Source organism: Anastrepha obliqua, chromosome 3 (assembly GCF_027943255.1).
Source record: "Anastrepha obliqua isolate idAnaObli1 chromosome 3, idAnaObli1_1.0, whole genome shotgun sequence".
Taxonomy (NCBI): Eukaryota; Metazoa; Arthropoda; class Insecta; order Diptera; family Tephritidae; genus Anastrepha; species Anastrepha obliqua.
The window spans coordinates 112082708-112105209 of NC_072894.1; the positions used below are offsets into that span (position 1 = coordinate 112082708).

The 22502-nt window shown below is 37.0% G+C and overlaps 3 protein-coding genes across 4 annotated transcripts in view; 2 read left to right on the plus strand and 1 right to left on the minus strand.

Moving 5' to 3' along the window:
• The first annotated feature begins 234 nt into the window (after positions 1-234).
• On the plus strand, positions 235-11033 carry LOC129243040 (basic-leucine zipper transcription factor A). The gene is made up of 5 exons (XM_054880098.1): positions 235-601; positions 6186-6350; positions 6431-7048; positions 7138-7322; positions 10823-11033. Exons 1-5 carry the CDS (start codon positions 235-237, stop codon positions 10961-10963), a joined length of 1476 nt encoding a protein of 491 aa, XP_054736073.1. The 3' UTR covers positions 10964-11033.
• Positions 11034-11043: 10 nt separating this feature from the next.
• Positions 11044-22502, minus strand: part of LOC129243038 (insulin-degrading enzyme) — a 39680-nt gene continuing 28221 nt past the window's right edge. For both annotated transcript variants that reach the window (XM_054880090.1, XM_054880091.1), the window contains exons 16-18: positions 16264-16398; positions 15987-16196; positions 11044-12335 (exon numbers count right to left, since the gene is read on the minus strand). In XM_054880090.1, coding sequence (XP_054736065.1) covers positions 12099-12335; positions 15987-16196; positions 16264-16398 — 582 coding nt within the window. In that variant the 3' untranslated portion in view covers positions 11044-12098. The remainder of the gene's footprint in view (positions 12336-15986; positions 16197-16263; positions 16399-22502) is intronic.
• On the plus strand, positions 21090-21819 carry LOC129243042 (uncharacterized). Its single transcript, XM_054880100.1, has 2 exons — positions 21090-21198; positions 21526-21819. Exons 1-2 carry the CDS (start codon positions 21145-21147, stop codon positions 21748-21750), a joined length of 279 nt encoding a protein of 92 aa, XP_054736075.1. The 5' UTR covers positions 21090-21144; the 3' UTR covers positions 21751-21819.

A 22502-nucleotide genomic window follows, 5' to 3' on the forward strand; every position in this document is an offset into this window, starting at 1 on the left:
AAAAAGTATTTAAACAAAAATAGAGCTTTAATCCAAGGTGAACTGAAATAAATAAACGGTAGGAAACGCGTCTGCGACAGCGACAGCTCAAGTAGCTCTGCAGCAATCATCGATAATAGAAGTTAATCATAAAGTAAATAGTTAGCGGTACATTGTGCATATTAGGCACCCATACATACATACATACATAGCTACCTATGTAGCTGCATTGTAGTACATGTCATCGCCACTGCAATGAGAAGTGTTGTAAAATTTGCCCGTTTATTATTATTACCATGGCTATTATTTATAGCCAGCAATTCGACCGCCAACATTGTCGCGGCAAACGGAACGCCAGTTAGTCGACCGCAGCAGCAGGAAGTGTTGTTTGCACCACAACAGCAACAACAACAACAAATACAGCAAGAGTGGTATCTTCAACAACTGCGACTCCAGCAATATCAGCAACAACAACAATTACAACAACCTCAACTTAATCCAACATTACCCGCCATTCCGCTATCAGCACCCACAGCTGCTGTCCCCGCCGCTCAGCTGTTACCTGAGCCGGCAAAAGCAGCTACAGAGGATTTTACAACATCAACGCTGCCAAATGGAGTAGGTAAAAAACGTTGCTGAGACAAATATGAAAGTAGAAACAAAATAAAAGAATGCAATTATGCTGAAATTTTACTGCTTTTTCGAAAGAAAAAAAAAACAAATATTTTTATGTTGCTTCATAGCTGAACTGTTGGCGATGTGAGCAAAATGTTCAAGTGATTTTGTTCAACTTGTTGCAATGAGTTTTTCTGTGGTTTTACGTGCCTTTTCACTAAAGGGTACGATTTATTTGTTGTGTAAAAAAATTAATTTATAATTTTTAAGTTTCTTCAGAAATTGGGAAATGACCTTCCAATTAAACAAACCCAACACAAATGGGGAAAATATAATATTAGCTTGGGGAAAAAGAAATCCATTATTTTTGCCCAGAATTTTTACGCAAATTGTTTAAAACTGTTTTATGCATAGATGCAGCGAATAAAGATCCAGTGGCTACGTTGGCTGGGTCATGTCATCCGAATGGAAACAAACGCTCCGGCTCTGAAAGTATTCGATGCGGTACCAGCTGGTGGTAGCAGAGGAAGAGGAAGGTCTCCTCTGCGTTGGAAATATCAGGTGGAGAAGGACTTGGCTTCACTTGGTTTGTCCAATTGACGCCGGTTAGCATGAGAAAGAAACGACTGGCGCGCTTTGTTAAACTCGGCCAAAATCGCGTAAGCGGTTATCGCGCCAATTAAGAAGAAGAAGAAGACTAGTGCGAGACTGTTTTTCTAAAAAATAAAAAATTGTGTAGCAAAAAATAGAAAGTTGAAACAACGAACAGAATAAATTAAAGCAGATAACCTTTAATACTTATAAAATATCTCCAAATCAAATTCAATTCCCTTACCTACGCTTTTCAATCATAAAATATTTACGTATTCAGGCGTCCCTCGTATAACACGGTTAATTCGTACCGTGCTATATCGAAACCGTGTTATACGAAACCTTGAAATAATATAAATAAAGGCAATGTGTACCGTGTTATATCGAAACCAAATCTTAAGGTGTAAAATTTTATGATAGCTGAAATTTCGTTCCAAATACTACATAAATGAAAAAGGAAGTTACCAGGAAGTTTTTATTAAGAAAACTTTATCAACTTCATTTACAAAGGGCAAAACGCCTATGTACTTTCACTTCTCAAAACGAAATGAGACATTTTTTTATAGCAATGAATTTGGGGTATTCCCCTTATTGAACGGAAAAAAAGTTCAAATTTAAAATGCATATTTTTCAAAATCGTGTTATATTAATATCAATTCTTGTACCGTGTAATATCGAAACCGTGCATTAAGGGTCACAAAATCGAAATTTTTTTTCTTCACTCATCTTATAGTAAATCATTTCAAGAATGTTGTGTCAAAATTTTAAGTGTATCGGAGCAGAACTCTCAAAGTTATAGCCTTTGTAGGCACTCTACCTCGAATGCGGAGCATAGATAATTTTTCAGAGTCATTTTTTCAAACGCGTTTTTCCCGAAACGACTTCTTAAAAGTCGGTGCCAATCACAACTCCGAAACTATTCAACCGATTCTTTTCAAATTTGGCACACGTTTTCTAAATCAAAAATCCCTCCCCTTACACTGTTTTTTTTTATTTTTTTTTTTAAGGTTGTTTTTGACTTACAAATATGCCGAAAATTTTCGCCAAAAATGCTCGTTTTACGTTTTTTTGCCACCAAAACTATATTACAAAAATGAAAAAAAAAAAATTTTATTAATGGGGGGGGCGGGGGGGGGGGGGAGCATTACGTCATACTTTAACTGAAAAATTCGACTTTTTTAGTTTCAGATGATTCTACGACGAATGCCGATTGGCACCGCAGAGCACCTCTCGAAAAACATATCCCCAAAAAAACTCTGTCATGGGCTTATTTGTCAATATTTTATTATTAATATTTTTTAAAAACTTATTGAAAAGATGTACAATAACATGCAACTGATTTTATTAAAGTATCTTAAGCCATATTTCTGTAAAAAATTAAAAAAAAAGTGTTTTTTTTTAGCGCTAAACCCTACCACCCCCTTAAAAGTACCGTGTTATACGAGGGACGCCTGTATACAAATTTGCAGGCATTAACAGTTTTCAATAAAATTATTTGTATGTACATATGTAAAATGTATTCATATGTGTACACAAGACTAATTAAAAGTAGAAGTCGACAAGGATGTAAGAGACTTTGGAAAATTTCAAAAACTCACTCAACTGAAATTATTACGTTTCAATTGAATTAATTTAAAGGTAAATAATTATAAATATTTCCATCGCGGTATTTTTTCATTAAGCAAAATCAGTTATTTTCGGCGCGTTTTTTCTGGCAGTCCGCCATTTCGCCCATCAGCTGTTCATCATCCCATAATGTGTGAATTCTGCCAAGTTTTGAAACGAGCTCATGGGCGCTCTCTCGCTCAAAATGAAAGAGTCTCGCATCTTTTTATCCATGGTTTTATGGCCGATCTTTAGCTCCTGAGCGTTGCTACGACTGCTAACATGCCGCTCAACTTCGATTATTTCTGTGATTTTATTGACATTTTCGAAATTAGCGATATTTTCTTTAACATCAAATATATCTGAATGGAATCGACGAAACCAAAATTGCACAAAATTAATTGTTACAGCATCGGCACCAGAAACACCATTTCAGCGGTCTGGCTTGCATTTTCGCCTTTATCAACGACAGACTGTAAAATATACGGAAATTTCTCTTTATTGACTTCCATTATTAACACCCTGTAACTCACAACTGGCTGGAACAAACAAAAAATAGCAAACGAATTTTTTAGTGTGAAATGTTACCTTGATAACGAGCATAAACTTTAAATAGTTTGATCGATCCTTTACGAGATATCGATCACTACAGCCATCTACCAAGAAAAGAATGGATTTCTTTTTCCCAAAACTAGTGTATGTAAGTAAATTTAACTTGGACGAAAATCATTGTATACCATATTCTATTAAGCTCCACGTGAATATGTAAGTACATACGAGTATGTACACATCAGTCTTATAAAGGGTCCTTCAATCGACGCGCCTAGATGTTGTTTTAAAATAAAACATGTAGAAATATTCAGATTCTTTGAGGTTTCACAATTTTTATTTAAAATATGACTCTTAACAATTCTTCTTCTTCTTGATTGGCGCGATTTTGGCCGAGTTTATCAAAGCGCCCAGTCGTTTCTTTCACGTGCTAACCGGCGTCAGAGAAGTGAAACAACGTTCTTGTCCACCTGATCTTTCCAACGCAAAGAGGTCTTCCTCTTCCTCTGCTACCACCAGCTGATACCGCATCGAATATTTTCATAGCCAGACAACATGATCCTTTCAGCAAAGCCGCACTCCTAACAATTATATGTGAAAAGTTATAATATCCAAAGTCCTCCGTTTACAGATAAAATCCGCCAAACAGTCGATTCATGAATGCCTAATTGTTGAGAAGGTCGAGATATCGATGTTGCAGGTTATTCAGCACTTTACGCAACAGCGGCAATATTCTCAACAAAACGTCCAGTTTTTGTCTAAAGATGGCGAAGACAGTCCCATCGGCCTGAAAAGTCATGGAGACAATTTTTTGGGCTGCAAACGGCATCGTCCACATGGATATTTTAGAGAAAGGAAGAACGATCGCTGGAGAATACCACAGTGAGTTGTTGGACCGCTTTTACAAAAAACTGAAGAAGACACGGTCGCGTTTGGGGAAAAAGAAGGTGCTGTTTAACCACCATAACGCACCAGCACATTCATCCGGCGTTGTCACCAAACTGCATGATTTGCGTTATGAATTGCTGTCGCACCCCCGTATTCCTCCGATCTGATTCCCTGCGGCTTTTTCTTGTTCCCTGACATGAAGAAATGGCTCGGGGGAAAAAAATTTAGTTCAAACGAGGAACTCATCTCCGAGACAGAGACGTATACAAGTACGCGCTTTAAAATAAATTTTAGGAAAACGCTTCAAAGTCGAGCGGGTATAGAAACCCGACTCTGAGCAACGAGCGCCCAAATACTCATAACTTCAGAAATTTTGCTCCGATTGACGTAATATTCTTGAAAGAAAGAGAAGTTTAAATAGCAAGTTTTTCAATCTTAATCAGTCCATGATTAACATGTGGACAAAATCTTGCTGAGATATTTGAATTTTACTGCAAATAACGCTTGCTCAAACGGACGCATTTCGCTGATTTCCAAATCATTGTGGGATGTAGCTTAAATTACAATTTTTTTCTCACTCGATATTTCACGTCTGAATATAAATATATACGCGTCCCTTGAGCTCCTATCTGGAGCACAGAACATCAACTGCTCATCTATGCCACGGTCGAGAGATTTCATTTCTACATCTGTAGAGCGTCGTCAGGTGGTAAGCGGTAGACCAATTTCTCAACAGGTTTGCTGAAAAGGATTCCAGCGCAGGATCTGTTTAACAATGTTGTCGTCACTTTTTCTCAGCGTGCGGCCCATCCACTGCGATTTCCCTTGCCGTATTTCGGTTGCTATATTCACCTATGAGCCTTTCCTCAACAAATCGGCATTGCTTATTGTTCGCGGCTTCAACGATTCTCAAGATTCGGTGAAGACGACATTAATGTCTGAAGTTGGGTTATATTACCTGGGCAAGTGTACTTGATTGCGGCGGCTATTCAAGTTAGAAAAAAAAAATGGAAAACATGAACAATGATATTTACAAAAAGGTGGTAAGCCATTGGAACCAAGTAGGTAGGGAGGTAGATAGAAGTGGCAATCAGTTTCTAAACTGTTAGGCCGTTACCAATCCATTATGAGCAGTTTACCTGCTACTCCTCGTTAAGCCATCTTGTTTTAAGTGCAAACCCATAGATCTGGCTGACATTTTAATGCCTAAGGTCATCAGTATCATTCAAGAACGATGAGCCGAAGTCTCTAAACCTAGTGGCATGCCACGCGCGACAGTAACAGAGAAGATGTCTCACAGACTCTTACTCCTCCTCATTCAAACTGCTGTCAAACCCTCTTTAGCATAGATTTTGTTGAGTGGTTAGACTTTCAAGACTTTACTTGTCTTGAAAAGCAGCATTGAAGAATGCAAAGGGTTTTCCAATAACAGGTGTTATGAATGAATGGATTGCGCTATCGAGATATGATTCACGTTTTTTTATGGCCGGAATTGGATGGTATTGATCTGGACAACGTTTATTTTTAACAAGACGGCGCTACGTGCCACACAAGCAACGAAACCATCTTGTGATTTAACACCTTGTGACTTTTTTCTTTGGGGCCACGTGAAAGAGAAGGTCTACGCCAAAAGCTAAATACCTCAAAGATGGAATTCGTGAGGCTATCGAGGACATAGGGCAGCCACTTTGCAATTCGGTAATGAAAAATTTTATGAAAAGGATATTGTCCTGTAAGCGTGGTCGTGGTGGTTATTTGCCTGAGGTTATTCTTCACTATTAACGGTATACCTTCCTCTTTATGATAATGAAATGAACATCCGACCATTTATATTAAAAAAATAGCATTTTCCTTTGAATATCAAAATAACACCTCTTATTGGAGAACCCTTTATATCTAAGCTTTTGTATCTCATCACCTCATTTGAAACATACCACTAAACAGCAAATTATTTGCAGGTTTTTCTAACGAAACCCTGGACTATACAGAAAACACTTCGAGTGAAGATGATGAGAAGCAGCCCAGTGAAATTCAGAAAGCTGTCTGTACGGTGACCGCCGGTGAGGTACGCGCAAGCGCTGAAGCTGTCACTACGAAGAAGCTTAAAGGGGTATGTGGATCAGGTAAATATATGAAACAGTTATAAAAATCTATCATCCCAGTTAATTGTATTCTAATTAAATTAATTATGTACCGTTTGAAGCTGAGTTAAAGTTAGCCTTTAGTGATTTGGAAGCTAAACTCTACAAAGAATTGCAAGACATAAAAACCCTTTTGCAATACATAGCGAAGCAGCAAGGCATAAATGTACCACAAAAGTTGACTCCGATGATTTTCACCACAACGCCGCCCGCAACGCTACATCCGCAAATGCAGACTAATACACCGTCAACCACATACGCCGCGACACGAACACCAACAAAAAAACCACCAACACCTCCATCACAGCAATACAAACCTTTGCTTAGCGTCAAACCCACAACAGCATCCAAACCGAAATTCCAACCGATTATTGAACCCAGAGGAAATGCAGTGGACACATCAGCTGAAGTCAGTTATGAATACGAGGAATCTTCGGCGGGTGTGGAAGCCGAAGAGTCGTTGCCCAAAAAGGCGCCACAACTTAAGTCATTTCACTCAAAGAGTCAAATGCCGTCATCGTCCAATGAACTGTTACAAGAAGTGAGGAAATTCAATAATACTATGCTGAGTGATCGAGAGATGAAGGTATTCACTTACTATTGGAAATTGGAGAATTTCACCGGCCGTATTGAGAGTGGTAGCAGCTCGATGGTGGAGAGTCCAATATTTTCAATAAAAGGTAAGCGTCTTTTAACTTTTACTTTCATAACCTTTTTTTCTTATTTTTACATCAGTTTAATATATTTAAAAATTGTATCTCTCCAATAGGGAAACCTTTGTACTTGAAAGCATATTTTCAACATTTGCATCGAGACTTTCTGTATCTACAATTGGTGGCAGCTAGCAAAAAAAGTAGCAACCGAAATAATATCATCATCGATATGGGCGGATTATTTAAAGAAATTTCCAATGAGAAAGTCAGCTATAAGCATAAAATATCTGTACTGAATCAGGTATATATTAATATTTTATGATGAAAATTGTGAACATGAATGCAAACTCAGTGATAAGATCTTCTTCTCTTGATTGGCGCGATAAGTGATACGTTAGAATGGGCATGATGAGAGCCTTATAGAGTGTTAGTTTTGTTCTTCAAGAGAGGACTTTGCTACTCAATTGCCTATTAGTCCAAAGTAGCACCTGTTGGCAAGAGAGATAATCCGTTGCGCCGACTCTTTGTTTGATGACAGGAGGGACTTCGTTTTGTCCTCTTTTCCCACCAGACCCATTCGTTTTGCTTCTTTATCCAGTTTGAATGCACAAGATCTTAGTAGTATTTATTGGAGGTCTTTGCATTGATTCACTTGGTCCGGGGGTCTCGAGGAATTATTCTGTTATTAGCGCCCAAAACTTGCCGTGCAACTGGGTAAGCCCGTGACAAAATTTATTAGAATTATTTTCCGCGGTGAGTTGTTTATTCTAGCTCTTCATTGCGTTCGACAGGTTTTTTTTTAATCTGACTGAGATTTACACTATTCACTACGCCGTACCCTATAACATATCCTTTTACCATTTCGACTCTATCTATGAATTCAGCCTGTCATCTGATGTCTTCAGTGTATCGCCTTCATGACGAAAGTCGTGGTGATAGAGCATAACTTTCTGCTATCGAGGCAACTTCTTCTGAAGTGACATCGTGACCACCACTTCCCGAGTTACATCGAAGCAAATCGCCTTCCCGAAATGTGAGAAAGCATCTGCACGACTGGAAAAGTGACATCAAGATGAGCAGAGCCCGTCAACCAAAGCTCTAAAAATGACTTACCCTACGGCGCAACTAGAATATTTTTCAGCACGAAGTGGGGCTGTCTTGGTAAATATCTGGTAGCACACAGACCAGATCGCCCGCTACTAAGCATATCTTTGCTTGGCGCTCCAACGCGAGGACCCTGACACCGAAATCCGTCTAATCTGCACCAGTTAAATACGCACAGTTCTCAGCTTCGGTTCAATGAATTATTTCATAAACTCTTGGCAGACGAATGCCTTTATCGTGATCAACCACCACCCGTTCCAGACCAAGAACTCGGATTGTTCCATAAGATTCGCATAACTGTGGTATGGCTGCGTTGGAAATTTTCTAGCAGGCCAAATTCCTATTTATGCAGGGCAGACACCGCCAAACAAAGCGTATGTGAAATATGAAAAGGAAACGCTGAACGATGCTCGTTAGCTCGACTAGCACAGTTTCGGGAACTACGCTGTGATGGGCTTGAAGACAATATTTAATGGAACATCAACTTAATAAATCTGCTACAAAAATTACATCGAAGATGTTATTAGCTAAGGTACGGTGCACTAGACAGGGCTAGTACACGGACAAACACTAAACGACATTCATCGGGAGACACTTACCATCTGACACTTACCCGACATCTAAATGCCATCGGAGGCCAACCACCGCCGTCTTCCAGACGAAGAGCTTCAACTGCCTCGCGAGACCCGCGTAACTTTGGCATAATTGCGTTCTGGATACTGTAGCAGGTTAAACCATTATCGACCCTGACATAGCCAGTATATGTCCAGCATGCGACACTAACCATCTAATCACATGCCCTATCAATCCTACTCACGTAACACCTCTTCCCTCTGACCCAATCTGCCGAAACAGCACGTTTTCTAAGTTTACCGTTAGAAGAATTAGACGAAGACTACTAGCAACTACATCGCACTGACAGGGTTTAGTAAGCTGATAGAACAGCAAAACGAGCATGCCCCAAAATCAATATAGGAATTATACAATAGAGGCTATTTCAACAAACTTCTTCGGTATGATACTGATAATGGCCCAAAAACATATAAAGGCACGAGATACTGACAAAGGAGGTAATAAAATACCTAAAGAGTCATGATTGACACGAGATTGAGCTTTTGGCAACATCTAGCAGCAGTCAATAACAAAGCAACGGATGTAATGGGCGCTCTCACAAAAATACTACCCAATATAGGTAGTCCGCAAAGGGAAAGAAGGCGATTATTAGCAACACTCGTGAACTCGATCGTGATCTACGCGGCGCCGGTATGGGCAGAAGCCAAGAATATCCACATGCGTGAAGTGGTACGCACACACAGGCGGAACGCATTAGAGGTATCAGAGGATGCGCATATAGAACGGTATCAGACAATGCAATATGTGTTGTAGCTGATATTCCTGATAACTGATACTGTTACCACCTGATATTCACGCAAGAGAGCTTCGGCGTCTATATAGCGAGCAAGGAGCAAAACCAACGGCAACAGAAAAATCCATCGAGATCAATGTACGAGTGACAAAGAAGATGGGAAGAGTCACCTAAAGAGTGATGGACGTACAAACTAATATCACATCTCGAAGAGTGCGTTAAAAGACAGCATGGTGATACCGATTAATACCCTAAGCAGATACTCTCCGGGGATGGCTGCTTAATGAAATATCTCCACAGCTTTCCGTTGGCAGATAGTCCATTTTGTCCAAGATGCCCTAATGCAATCGAAAGCGCGGAACACGTGACTTTTCATAGTGATCGCTTCGCACGAGAACGTGCAATACTTGAAAGAGTGTTCGGACACTCACCTAGTCCTATCAACCTCACACGGAACATGCGCTCATCCAGTGCTAGTTGGGTGGCGGTTCGAGCATTTGCTGAAAAAATAATGGTACGACTTTAATTCATTGAATGGAAGGGCAAGGCCCAGCAGCAGGAGGTACAGTTGTACAAGTACGACATGGAGATGAACTGTTTTTGTACAGGACGCGTCAACGCTGATATTTGAGTCAATCACTTACAATAACAACAGACAGAAGACAAGACGATAGTTCCTAAATACTGCGCTATCGTTAATTTTCCGTTGTTCCACTTCCTTCAGAGCCACTTATCAAACAGTGGGAGGAGTGGATACTACTGCTGGCGTAAGATCACCATACGTCCACAAGAGATAGATGCAGGTACCTGGTTGTGTCAATAGATATACTATAAATGCGGCTCCACCTTAATGAAATGCTTTCAGCGGTCCCAGGACGGAAATCAGCCGAGGAAGAGAAATGTTATAGTGTTAGTGGGAGCATGCCGCACATATCACTGGTGCGACGGCGCCTTTGATGATGTTTCAGACATTTTGATTTTAACCTCGTACCCTAACAAAAAAAAAAAACAACAAAAAATATTAGGATTATTAGGCTTTATATCTCAATAATTTCGCTTAAAGCCCGGTAGCCACAGGAAATTGCTTGGTAGACCTGCATTCAACTAGATGAGGTGCATGATTTTTGAAGAAGTTGTCGGAGATGAAGTGCACAGTCACTATTTGTAAGGAATTTGAGGCCCTTCGAAATCACATAGCTTTCCATATGTATTTTTTGTATTATTTGTTTGTTTTTAGAAATATTTTTGGTGTGTTCTATTTTTTTGCAGCAACTTAACCTAACCTAAAAATGATTCTCTATTCTCACTTTCTTCTTGTTTCACTTTTGCAGCACAATCAGCGCTCGAAGGATTTAATATCACAAGAATTTCACAATCTCGATACGGGCTTTCTTATACCAAACAGTGCATTGCTCAGCAGTCCATTCATCAAAAACGATTCATTGTTAATACAAATTTTTCTTTATTTATAACTGATCTTTTCCTGCTTAATTTTGCTTTATGTAATCAAATGGTTATACCTTTTTATAAGATATCTGCTGTTTTATTATATTTAAAAACGACTACCAACATATACAGTAAAGAAGTAAAGTCAGCATACGGTACATACAGTGCGTTTAGTAATTAAAGCACAGAGACTCAAGGCAAGTTTTGATCATTTAATTGGTTTTTATTTAATTGTAATTTTATAATTTTTTTAATGCCGAGCTTTCGTTAGACGGATATCTCACAAGATCTGCAGAAAAAAAATCGGCAAAAATCTATGTGATTTTGGAGCTACTTAAACTTCCACTTTATCACACTGAAATTCAATGGGCAATAAAACTTTGTTTTTTTTTTTTCTTTCCTTGTTCACTCCTCTCGGGAGCATAGGGCCTCGATAAGACTCTGGTCTTGCGTTGGTTTCGTTATCCTATTTGATTTCTGACAGCGCACGTGATTAGGCTATATACTATATTACATACTCGAAATTTTTCTAAAAATTCTGATTAAGCATTTTGAAATTTAATCCAAATTTTTTCAGTTTGTTTCAATGTGCACAAAATTTGATACTTAGATTTATGTAGTTTTTGCAGTAGAATAAATTACATTGTCATAAAAAAAAAAATATTAAAATTAAATAATACAAATTTAAATTGTCAAAACTTGTCAATAAGTCCTTGTGCTATAATTATTAAACGCACTGTACTTGCCGTATGTAGTCTTTAGTCCTTGACTGTATGTATTTCAAACGGTTAACTTAAAGAAAATGTTCATTAAATATATTTATTAATTTATAAAATTTATTTATAAGCGAATAGAAATTACATATCCTAATCAGATGTGAACAAAATTATGAAATCCCACAGCAATTAAATGTTAGTATTAATAAAAAGTGGTCGGATGGACGCAAATTAGCTTTCTGTTGAATATGAAAATTAATAATACATGAGAATTAATTAAAAGCAATTGTCAGATGCAATTTAAGTAGGATATGAAAGTAGGATAGTTATTTCTGGTTAGCTTTTCGTTCCTTTTTCTTAAAAAATAAGCAAATACTAAAGCCACAAGCAGCAAAGTACAATCGTATTATACAGGAGTGCATACAATTTTTAGCTATTCAAATATTTATAATTTACTGCGCGCGCCTTTCGCTTTTATATCCAATACTGGCAAGCAAATTGGATACAATTCTTTGCTTGATTTGAAGGCTTCCAAATCGGTAATTTTCTCATGTCGTTCCATATTTGTAATAACGACTTCCTCTTCGGGTGTTTCCGTTTTGTTATCGTCTTGATTGAGCTGGGTGGAGATAATATGCACGGAGAGTACACGTCGCTCGGGGCCATCGCGCTTAATGAAGCTCTGTAATAAATGGGAAGAAGAAGGAATTATAAATTAATTTAACAAATAAATGACGGGCACATCCAAATAATAATTGACGGTCACATCCTTCGTTGCATGTTCTGGTCTTCTCCAATTTGTGGTGTGCGTCTTCATGTTGTTCCACAAATGGAGAGCTTTCAATTTTATGCCGCTTCTGAATAGCAGATGGTGTTTTAGAGAAGCTTTTTCATGCCAGAAATATACTCAGAGGTTTGCCATTGCTTACCGAAGAGCAACCGTGCTCCCAGCGGTTTTCGAAACCGGACCATGCCGAATGGTAGCTACGCAAACACCCATTCGGTTTTGGCGGTCGGCGAATATGGATTTATGTGCATCCACTCATGGAAATGAACCATGAACCTGTTTTTAAATTTTGTGCACAATTTATGAAAATTCTACAAACTTTCACCACAAATTTTTTAATTAGAAATTTTAGAATAATTTTTGGTATGTAGTTTTATAGTGAATGGTATAATAAACTGCATGTTGCATGTGGCTACAAAGTACCGTTGATTTTTGAAAATTTTTTTGCTGACGGTGTTAGCCACTTTCTTCCATGCAAACAACGTTCGACAATTTTTTTTTTTATGTGCACAAATGACTTTACTACTAAATGAAAAGGTCATTGGCTAAACTGATTGCTAAAACCTTAGCTACAAATAAAGAGTCTTTTACGAACAGCATATCGCAAAATTCGTAATTTTTTGAAGGAAATAATTGTTCGAACGAGTCGACAAATGAAAGTTTGGTGAACAATTTTCAAGAAACTGAACAGCAGGGATAGAAACTAATTCTGTCAAAGATAGAAAAAGGCCTGGAAAACCCAAAACTGGATGTTCTGTTGAGAATATTTCTGCTGTAGCGTTAAGTGCTGCTGAACAACCACAATATCAAAATCTCGTCGCTCTCAACAATTAGGCAGTCATGAATCGACTGCACACTGGGCCAGAAGACCCGAGTGAGTGGCCAAAAATAAAAATTTTCGACTTAATTTAAACAGGAAATTTATAACATCATCTTATTTTGAGTAATTTTTTACACCAAATTATGAAGTTTCATTAGTTATTATCAATTAGTTTTTTTTTATGTAACAGCTCAAAGTCAAAGTTTTAGTTCGATTTTTAACACTTTCAAACAATGTTTATCAATAAGTTGTTGTGAAAAATACTACTCAAGATGTTATTATCGTCATAACTTTTCTTTATGGATTTCAAAAAATAATTTATAATTGAAACCATGTGTATTTATGTTGAATAAGTTTTTTTTTTAACATTTAATCAACAAAATCTGTTTTTTATTCATACATGACTTACTTTGAAAACAAAGTTCCCCGAAGTTCCCCTATCAAATGAGTTAAATTTTATGCCAAATTGTTCGTAAAGAAGTATTAAATAAGGTATATGCGCCTTTTTGCGCCTTTTCATAAACATGTCTGAAATATCGATATTAGTGTGAGATAAATCTCAAATAATTTTGATTCATGCTGGAGAAATAATAAGACATTGTACTTTACCAGTTGGTGTATATGGAGAAGAGGCATCTGAATCGAGAAACAAAGATTACAGAAACTTCAGACTCAGGCACAGTAGACAATGTGATAGGAAAACAAACTTAGAGGATCCTTTTAATCGATTACTAGATACTTCTGATCCATTACTGTCTAGTATGAACAGGTTGTCTAGAGCTAATAACAGAAGACGTTTACCACTTTCAGCAGAAGTTAAACAGTTACTTTTGTTAGATACTCAAAATATGGAAAATGATCATTGCAGTGCCAGTGCAAATGAAGACGAATATGAATCGGAAGATGAAACAGAGGCCGAACGCGATCATGAAATGATTGCGTCTAATGACGTTCACAAACTTCTAGATGAACTTGAACTATCAGAAAAAGAAACTTCTGATTTTGAAAAAATTGAGCTTAAATGCAGATTCAAAAATTAAGTCAAATTAAAAAAAATTAAAAATTACAAAAATTACAACAAAAAAAAATTAAAAATTACAAAAATTACAAAAAAAAATTTAAAATTACAAAAATTACAAAAAAAAATTTAAAATTACAAAAATTACAAAAATAAATTAAAAATTACAAAAAAAAAATTAAAAATTACAAAAAAAAATTGGGATACTAAATCGTACTAGAATCCTCCTCGCGGTGTATCCTGGCTGTATGAATACAGCTAATTCTAGACGTATTTTCTTTGTTTAAACCCCTAGATTCTGAGTTTGAAACAAAAATACTGATTTTTTAAATTTTATGTCCGCCATTTTGGATCCGCCATTTTGAATTTCTCAAAGTTGACATTATATTCGTAATGTGCATTGTTCTAAACCCCTAGATTCTGAGTTTGAAGCAAAAATACGGATTTTTTAAAATTCATGTCCGCCATTTTGGATCCGCCATTTTGAATTTTTTAATTTTGACTTCAGATTCGCATTCATAGAGTTAAAAAACTATAATAAACGTGGTTTTAATCGGTTTTATGGCCTTTTCCTAAGAAAAAAGAGTTTTGGCCACTCACTCGGGTCTTCTGGCCCAGTGTGGACTGTTTGGGGGATTTTACTTGTAAACGGAGGACATTTGAATGATGTAATTGTTCACATATAATTGTTATGAGCCAGTTTTTTGATAATAAAAATAGTGAGACCCGAAATAATCTAAATTTTTACATGTTTTATTTGAACATCTAGGCGGTTGCTGTTATAGCGGAAAGTGGAGACTAGTTTTGGTCTTGGCAGAGGATAGTAAAAATTTAATTTCGCGTTAAGTTAGCGCTAATTGAAATGTTAGAGCGGCGCTGGAATGATTGCGTTGTTCTTGATAGAAATATCGTTGATGAATAAAGTTAATTTTGAACCAAAAACAAAGGTTTTTTCATTGTTAGGCTCGGGACCTTTCAGCCCATATGTTATATTCGACTACTCATTGAGTATTGGTAAGACTGCGTTCATACAAAGAAACATTTGTGGCTTCCGTTCGTTAGTTGCGATGCGCGTGCTCTGTCAAAACCCGTTGTGTTCTCGTTCTTTTAAATGATGTTATTAACTATAAACTAAAAAACTAACAATTGCAAGGTGAGTGAACACGACGGGCAACACCAAAAGATAATTCACAAGGTTGAAGCAACAAAAAATTTGCTCTGAAGAGAGCTTTAGCAGTTTTTTGAGGTATAATCATACTCGCTAGCGGTGAATCTTGCTCGATAACTTTGTTATTGGCGAATCGAAGGCACTTTATATCTTCTAATGGGAACGATAATGGGCTTGTTCGAGCTTCAATCACAAGCGCAGTTTTGCATGATTTGTGAAAGTATCACGCTCGATGTAAAATTTTGGCAACATTATCAAAAGCATCACGTACGAAGTGTCAAAAATTCGGCAAATGTTGCGCGCGAATACAAGTAAATCGGCATCAAAAATTTTTTGTTTGCCGAACATCAGAAAAGTATAAGTTGAGCAATTGCTACAGTGTTGCAAATTGTCATCAGTGCAGCAGTATTGCCGCTTTTATTACGAACAAGCCCAATGTCTCCGCTAGCCTCCACAAGCATCATTGCATATAAATCTATTCTCCCAACATTTCTGCCACATAACAGTTTAATTTTTAAATTATTCTCATTAGAGTCTCACCTTAAAGCACTCCAAGAACTCCTCCTTGGTAATTTTGCGCAAGATAGCCACTTCCGCCTCATCGCGTTCGAAATGATATTGCGCCAAAGCAATTTCATTATAGAATTGGTGAAATTGTTGAGAAACGTTTTTGGGCTTTTCCAACTTCTTCAATGCCAGCGCTTCCTTATGGCGCTCGAATTCGTCCAAAGGCATTTCCTCCATGAGTTTCTGTGTAATGTACAATACAAGTTATTTTTATCCGAAATTAAAAGGATTTTAAGTATGTTTGGCTTACCAAATAATTTTCCAAAAAAGTTTCAATACGATCTTCGACGAACGACGGATGCTTCGAGGATTGTACAATAATGCGTATACCATTGGCGCCATTCACTTTCCGTATGCCACTGAAGACAATATAGCCAAGTTGTTCCTGAAGAAGAAAAAAAAATACAATGATTTCGTATTTAATTCAAATGATGCCATATCTTTAGGATGTAATATTTCACATTTCGGTAAGTAAATTTAAAAAGGTAAAGAAATAATAAAAAACTTATATGGAGAAATAGTTCATGGTTGTAGATTTTTCGAGAAATACATATACATATATATATTATATTTATATATAGAAAAATGATTACATGCATTCTGTCAAAAAAGTTCCGGGAATTGTTCAATAAAACGCAAAATAATTGTTTAATCATCGAAATTTATTTTGTCGCCTTCAAAATAGGCTCCGACGAAGCACCGTTTAAACGCGCTTGAAGAGATCTTCTTCAACGCCTCCAGCGAATTCTCCTTAATGGCTTCTATCGGCTCAAAGCGGCGTCCACGGAGTGGCAATTTAAGTTATGGGAAAAGGAAAAAGTCACAGGGGGCTAAATCCGGCGAATACGGTGGTTGTTCGATTATATTTGTCGAGTTTTTGGTCAAAAAAGTGTTCACAATATGAGCCTTGTGAGACGGTGCGTTATCATAGTGCGAGATCCATAAGTTTTCTTTCCACAAATTGGGCCGTTTCCTACGCACATTCTCTCTCAAACGTCGCATAACTTCCAAATAATATTCTTTATTTACCGTAGATCCATTTGGAATGAATTCCGAGTGCATAACACCATAATAATCAAAGAAAACGAGTAGCATGACTTTTACTTCTGAACGACTTTGACTTGGTTTTTTGGGTGTTGGCTCATGTGGATAGCGTCATTCAGCCGCCTGCTGACTGGTTTGCATGTCAAACTCATATACCCACGTCTCATCACCTGTTATGATGCGATGATGCGCTGGATAAACATTGGGTCCAAATTCACTTGCTCAAGCATGTCTTCAGCCACTATCTTCCGATGAATTTTTTGAAAGAAATTCAACTCTGTTACAACGCGTCCATGCCCAATTGATGGTGTAAAATGTTGCGAATTGATTCGTGAGACACGCTAAGGTCATGACCATTTTCTTGACTTTTTCGACGTTTTCATTGTCGTTGAAGACGCTGCTGGGCGACCAGATCGGGGCGAATCTTCCACGACTTCTTGGCCCTCTGCAAAAGCCTTATACCACTCGTATACCCGTGTTTTTGATAAGGCGCACTCACCATAGGTTTAACTGCAATATTTTCAACGATTCGGCACACGAAATCCCGTTCAAAACACAAAATTTAAGACAAATTCTTTGTTCGATATTTTAATCCATGGGGAGCACACCTGCGGTTGACTGATATAATTAAATGCATATATTCATGTATACAAATTGCGTTGATTTTAGACAATTTTTTCTGCTGACGGTGTTGGGTGTTTTCTTCCGTATAAAAAACGTGGAGTAGGCGTTAAATGGGGAAAATGCGACCAAAAAAAATTCTAAAAATCAGTGTGATTTTTGATCTATTTGAACCTTGCACTTTCCAAAATTCAGTGACCTATAAAATAACATACCCGACATTTTTCTAAAAATTCTGAGTAAAAAGTTTGAAATTTTGATGAAAATTTGGCAATTCTTACAAATTTTATGCAAAGTTCGAAACTTTGCTTTATATGGTTTTTGTTGTAGTATGAACTGTGAATTTAATAAAATAATAAAATAATAATTGAAATTTAAAAGTAACACGGCAAAAACAAACATTTTCAACACTTATTTTTTTTTTAATATGGCTCAACTGAACTCATTTTTCATATTTATTTATTTGTCACGTAATACGAGGGTTGCTATTTATATTCTTGGCTTAACAATGGGAAAGATGAACATTGGCGGTTGAAAACGCTTGTTTTTCATTGTTGTTTGTTTTCATTATTGTTTTTCAAAATATTCTGCATAATGATCAATAAATTTTTGCATTCGTTTGAACCAATTTGCCCAGTTACGTTTTTAGTGAATTTATTAAATTATGTGGGATCCAACTAGGACACACCTTTTTATCACAAGGTGATCATACAAAATCTTATTAATGCTCGTCATACTAATGCCCAAGGATGCCTCAATCTCACGATATTTTCTGATACAACTGATTTTCAGCGACCTTCACGAAATTCGTCGGTGAGCGAACAGCGATCACGAAAAAATGTATTGTACCAGTTTTTTTATGGTGTTACAGGAGAAACGTATAGGGATTTTAGTTCTTGTCTTGTCCTAATCCACGTTGAAAACTGTAAAAAATCAACCGAGAATTTTCACGATTTAATTCCATTTTTTGCCGAGATGAAGCCTCTGTAAATAGAACTAATATGGCTCACGTATCAAAATATTCTGAGTGCATTTATGGTAAAATATGTCAAATTTTTCAATGGAAACCAAACACCTGAAAACACTAGAAATGTACAAGGCCAGAAATATAAATAGCTACCCTCGTATAGAGATGTAAATATATACAGTAGTTTTGATGATAGTGCTTAGTACAAATTGATAAAAAAAATGTATAAAATACTTTTCTTTTTTCTTTTTAAATTAAATTTTTTTTTTAATTTTTAAGATTTTATATTTTTGCATAAAATATTTTAGTTATATCTATATCAAAATTTGTATAAATCTATAAATTGCTTTAAATTTTGTAAAACCTATTTCCCTCATGACAGCGATAAATTTTTAAGAGCAAATTTTCAGCTTATATTGATTGCAATTACAAAAAAAATGTAATCCGTGTGGCAGCATCCTTCCCACGCTTATCCCTAAAAACTGTACAGAATTGTTTGATGAAAATCACATCATTATGCACTAAAGGGTTAAAAAGCACACATATAAATACATACATACATAACATATTTAATACAGTTATAGCCTTCAAGAGTTGTCGCATTCGTGCATCATTCAGGCTTTCGCGTACATCCAAAGCAATGAAATCAATATCTCTCGCTTACCACAACAAATTGCCATTACCGTTAATTTTTAGATAAACGTATTTAGTTTAATAGCGACGCTCTCAAAAATAATGACTTCACGAAAACAAAAAATGTTCACATGACGTTTTGTTAACTATTTAATTACTTACAGCAAAAATCATTCACAAAATAATTGGCAACGTAATTTTTTTTATTGTTTGTTTGTTAAAAATCTATAAGAAATATTTATTCGGTTAGGGTGATGTCCTCTTATGAGGATCATCATCACAGCATCGTAGTTCAGGCGCAGCAATGGTTTACTGCTTTCATTACAATTCGCATCCACGTCACTCGGCCTTCAGTTTTTCTTTTTCTTTCAGATATGCCCATAGTTCTCATATCATGTATCCACCTTTTTTCTCGGCGGATCTTTTCTTCTGTCGCTTTGTGGATTTGTTTCAAAGAGTTTTTTTACAGTTCTATCGTTGCTCCTTAGCCGAATGTGACTGTACCATCGAATTCTCGTCGTACAAGGCCAAGTATCTTTGTGAGAATCTTTCTTTCGAAACAAATTAATTGATCGACTTTATTGGATTTCTGCACCCAGACATCGCAACCGTGTGCAAGGTTGGCCTCATGATGGTTTTATATATTCGAAGTTTCAGGTTTCTGGAAAGTAGTCTCGACTTCATATGTTTTATATGCGCGAAGTTAGTTTTATTTGCAGCTTGCATCCTGTCGCAAAGTGCAAGGACGCCAGATCCTTCTGGCCACAGGTAGATCGGGCAGCTCGGCAGAACTTCTAAGGCTAACAAAACCGCAGTTCTCGAATTTGGTAGGTACAAGTTCATGTGGGGAGACTTGGGATCGCTTCAAGTTCTTTCTGCAGAATCTGTCTGGAGGTGGAATCATCTAAGCACCTTCTCCTCTGCTGTCCTGCTTTAGTTGGGCTAATAATCAGACATATGGGATCTCACTACTTTGCTACAGATTTAAATATCACATACCTGGTGAATTTCATCAGTACCGTGAAGTTGTTAATGCGAATGTGATTAGCCACCGTTAGGTCGTCATCCTCCAAAGCCCCTTCTTCCTTCCCCTGGAGCTGCTCCATTGGTAATAGGCCAGAGGTGAGAGCTCGACAAAGCTTGTTTACACGTGCGTTCAAGCACTGGGGCAAAACTCCGATTCGGATCGGATTGCAGAATCGGTTGCCATAGCACCAACATGGCAATGTGAGTTGAATCATTGCCTTTGAGATTAAGTGTACATCCTGTGAAACACCCAGCAATTTGCACTATTTTTATGTATACAAAAAGTTCAGTGAATTGAGCCTGAACTTAGTTATGGTTTTTTTTTTGCACAGGACCTGGTATTTCAACACATTTACTTGGGCTTTGGCGATAGACCTCCATTAAACAAGTGTCTAAAATTGACTACGTGAAAGGAACTTCGTTAAGGAATTGTCTTAAAATTGATTTAATAAATTTGAATCTGTTCATTCTTCGTTTCATATGGCATTTTTTTTACAAAAGTTAAGTTGTTATTGGAGTGAAAACTAAAACGACAATTCGTTAACATTTTTCCATTAAATATTTTATCAATTTCATCTGGACATGAGCCAAGAGCAAACAAAAACAATATACTCCTAGTATTGCATGTTAGTGTAGCAATTACAAATAATTATTTCTTGATTTATTACAAAATGTAAACAAAACTATGGATATCTGTTTGATTGAATGAGATTACATTTGCGCCATGTGAAATTTTGATTCAGAAGCAAACTATAAAAAGTGTGTGCGGTGACAGAGTCGACAGGTAGTGTTGAATTGACTACAATCTAACAAATAGCGAAAAGGTTTTCTGACAAAAAAATGCGAGGCCTAACATTAATTGCTCTGATTTGCGGTGTCTTGACAGTTATGTTGGTAAGTGGAATAGATTGAAAAATTAAAAAACGAAGACTTAAAGAACGAAAGGACAGTTTGTAAAATTAAACTGGTTAACCTGTGAAGTAAGAATTTTATTTCTTTATTGTTTTTTTCCAATATCGATAAATACTAACGCTATAAAAATCTCAAAACTCACATAAAAAAATTTTTATTTAGAATCCAACCGCTGAATATCACATATTTTTGTTAATTTATTGTTATTGCCAGCTTCATCCGAAATTTATATATTTTTGTATTTTTTTAATAAAATTGTTTACTGCCATTAAAAGAAACTAAAATTAATTTAATACCATTATTTTTCAGCACTCGACAAATGCTCAAATGCCCCAAATGCCGGGAATGCCGCAAATGCCTGGTGGTAATAATGGCCTAGAGAGTCGCTCTCGCCGTGCTGCAGAACCTCAAGGAGGCGGCGGCGGCGGACAAGGTGGCGCTGGTGGTGGTGCCGGCGCGGGAATGGGTTTTGGCATGGGAGCTAATATGGGTGGCCAAGCAGGCGGACAAGCAGGTGGACAAAGTGGTCATTAGTAAAGCAATGTAGCTAAGAATGTTGTGAACAAAATTTTAATGCAATAAAACAGAGAAGTACAGAAAAAATTTAGAATTTTATTATAAAATAAAAAAACAAAACAGAGAAAGTGTTATGTGAAAATTATTTTTTAAGAGTACCACTAGAGTGCCGTTATAATAATAGCACTGTGATGAGCTACGCCTTCATACTGAAAGGTCCATGTTTGAGTGCTTTTGCTGTAAATGGGGGATTATACTCGATATTTGGAAATTTCCTAACATAAGATCGACCGCCATTGCCATCATACTAAACGACTTTGAAATCGTTTGTCCATGCTTCTTTTACTACATCCCCTAAATCTCTAGAATTGGTTGGTCTCCTTTCAGCAACACTTTTGATGTCAGTTTTCTATGCGGTTAAGGTCGGGAGACTGAGCATTGACCCATTGACCATTAATTTGTGGATATACCCATTTCAGTGACATATTCCATGTGGCATATGATAACATTACATATATATAATTGGCGCTTACACCTTTTTTGGGTGTTTGGCCGAGCTCCTCCTCCTATTTGTGGCGTGCGTCTTGATGTTGTTCCGCAAATGGAGGGACCACAGTTTCAATCCGACTTCGAACGGCAGATATTTTTACGGAGAGCTTTTTCATAGCAGAAATACACTCGGAGGTTTGCCATTGCCTCCCGAGCGGCGATCGCTAAAAAACGTTTTCTTAATTTTTGTGTTTCACCGAGATTCAAACCTACGTTCTCTC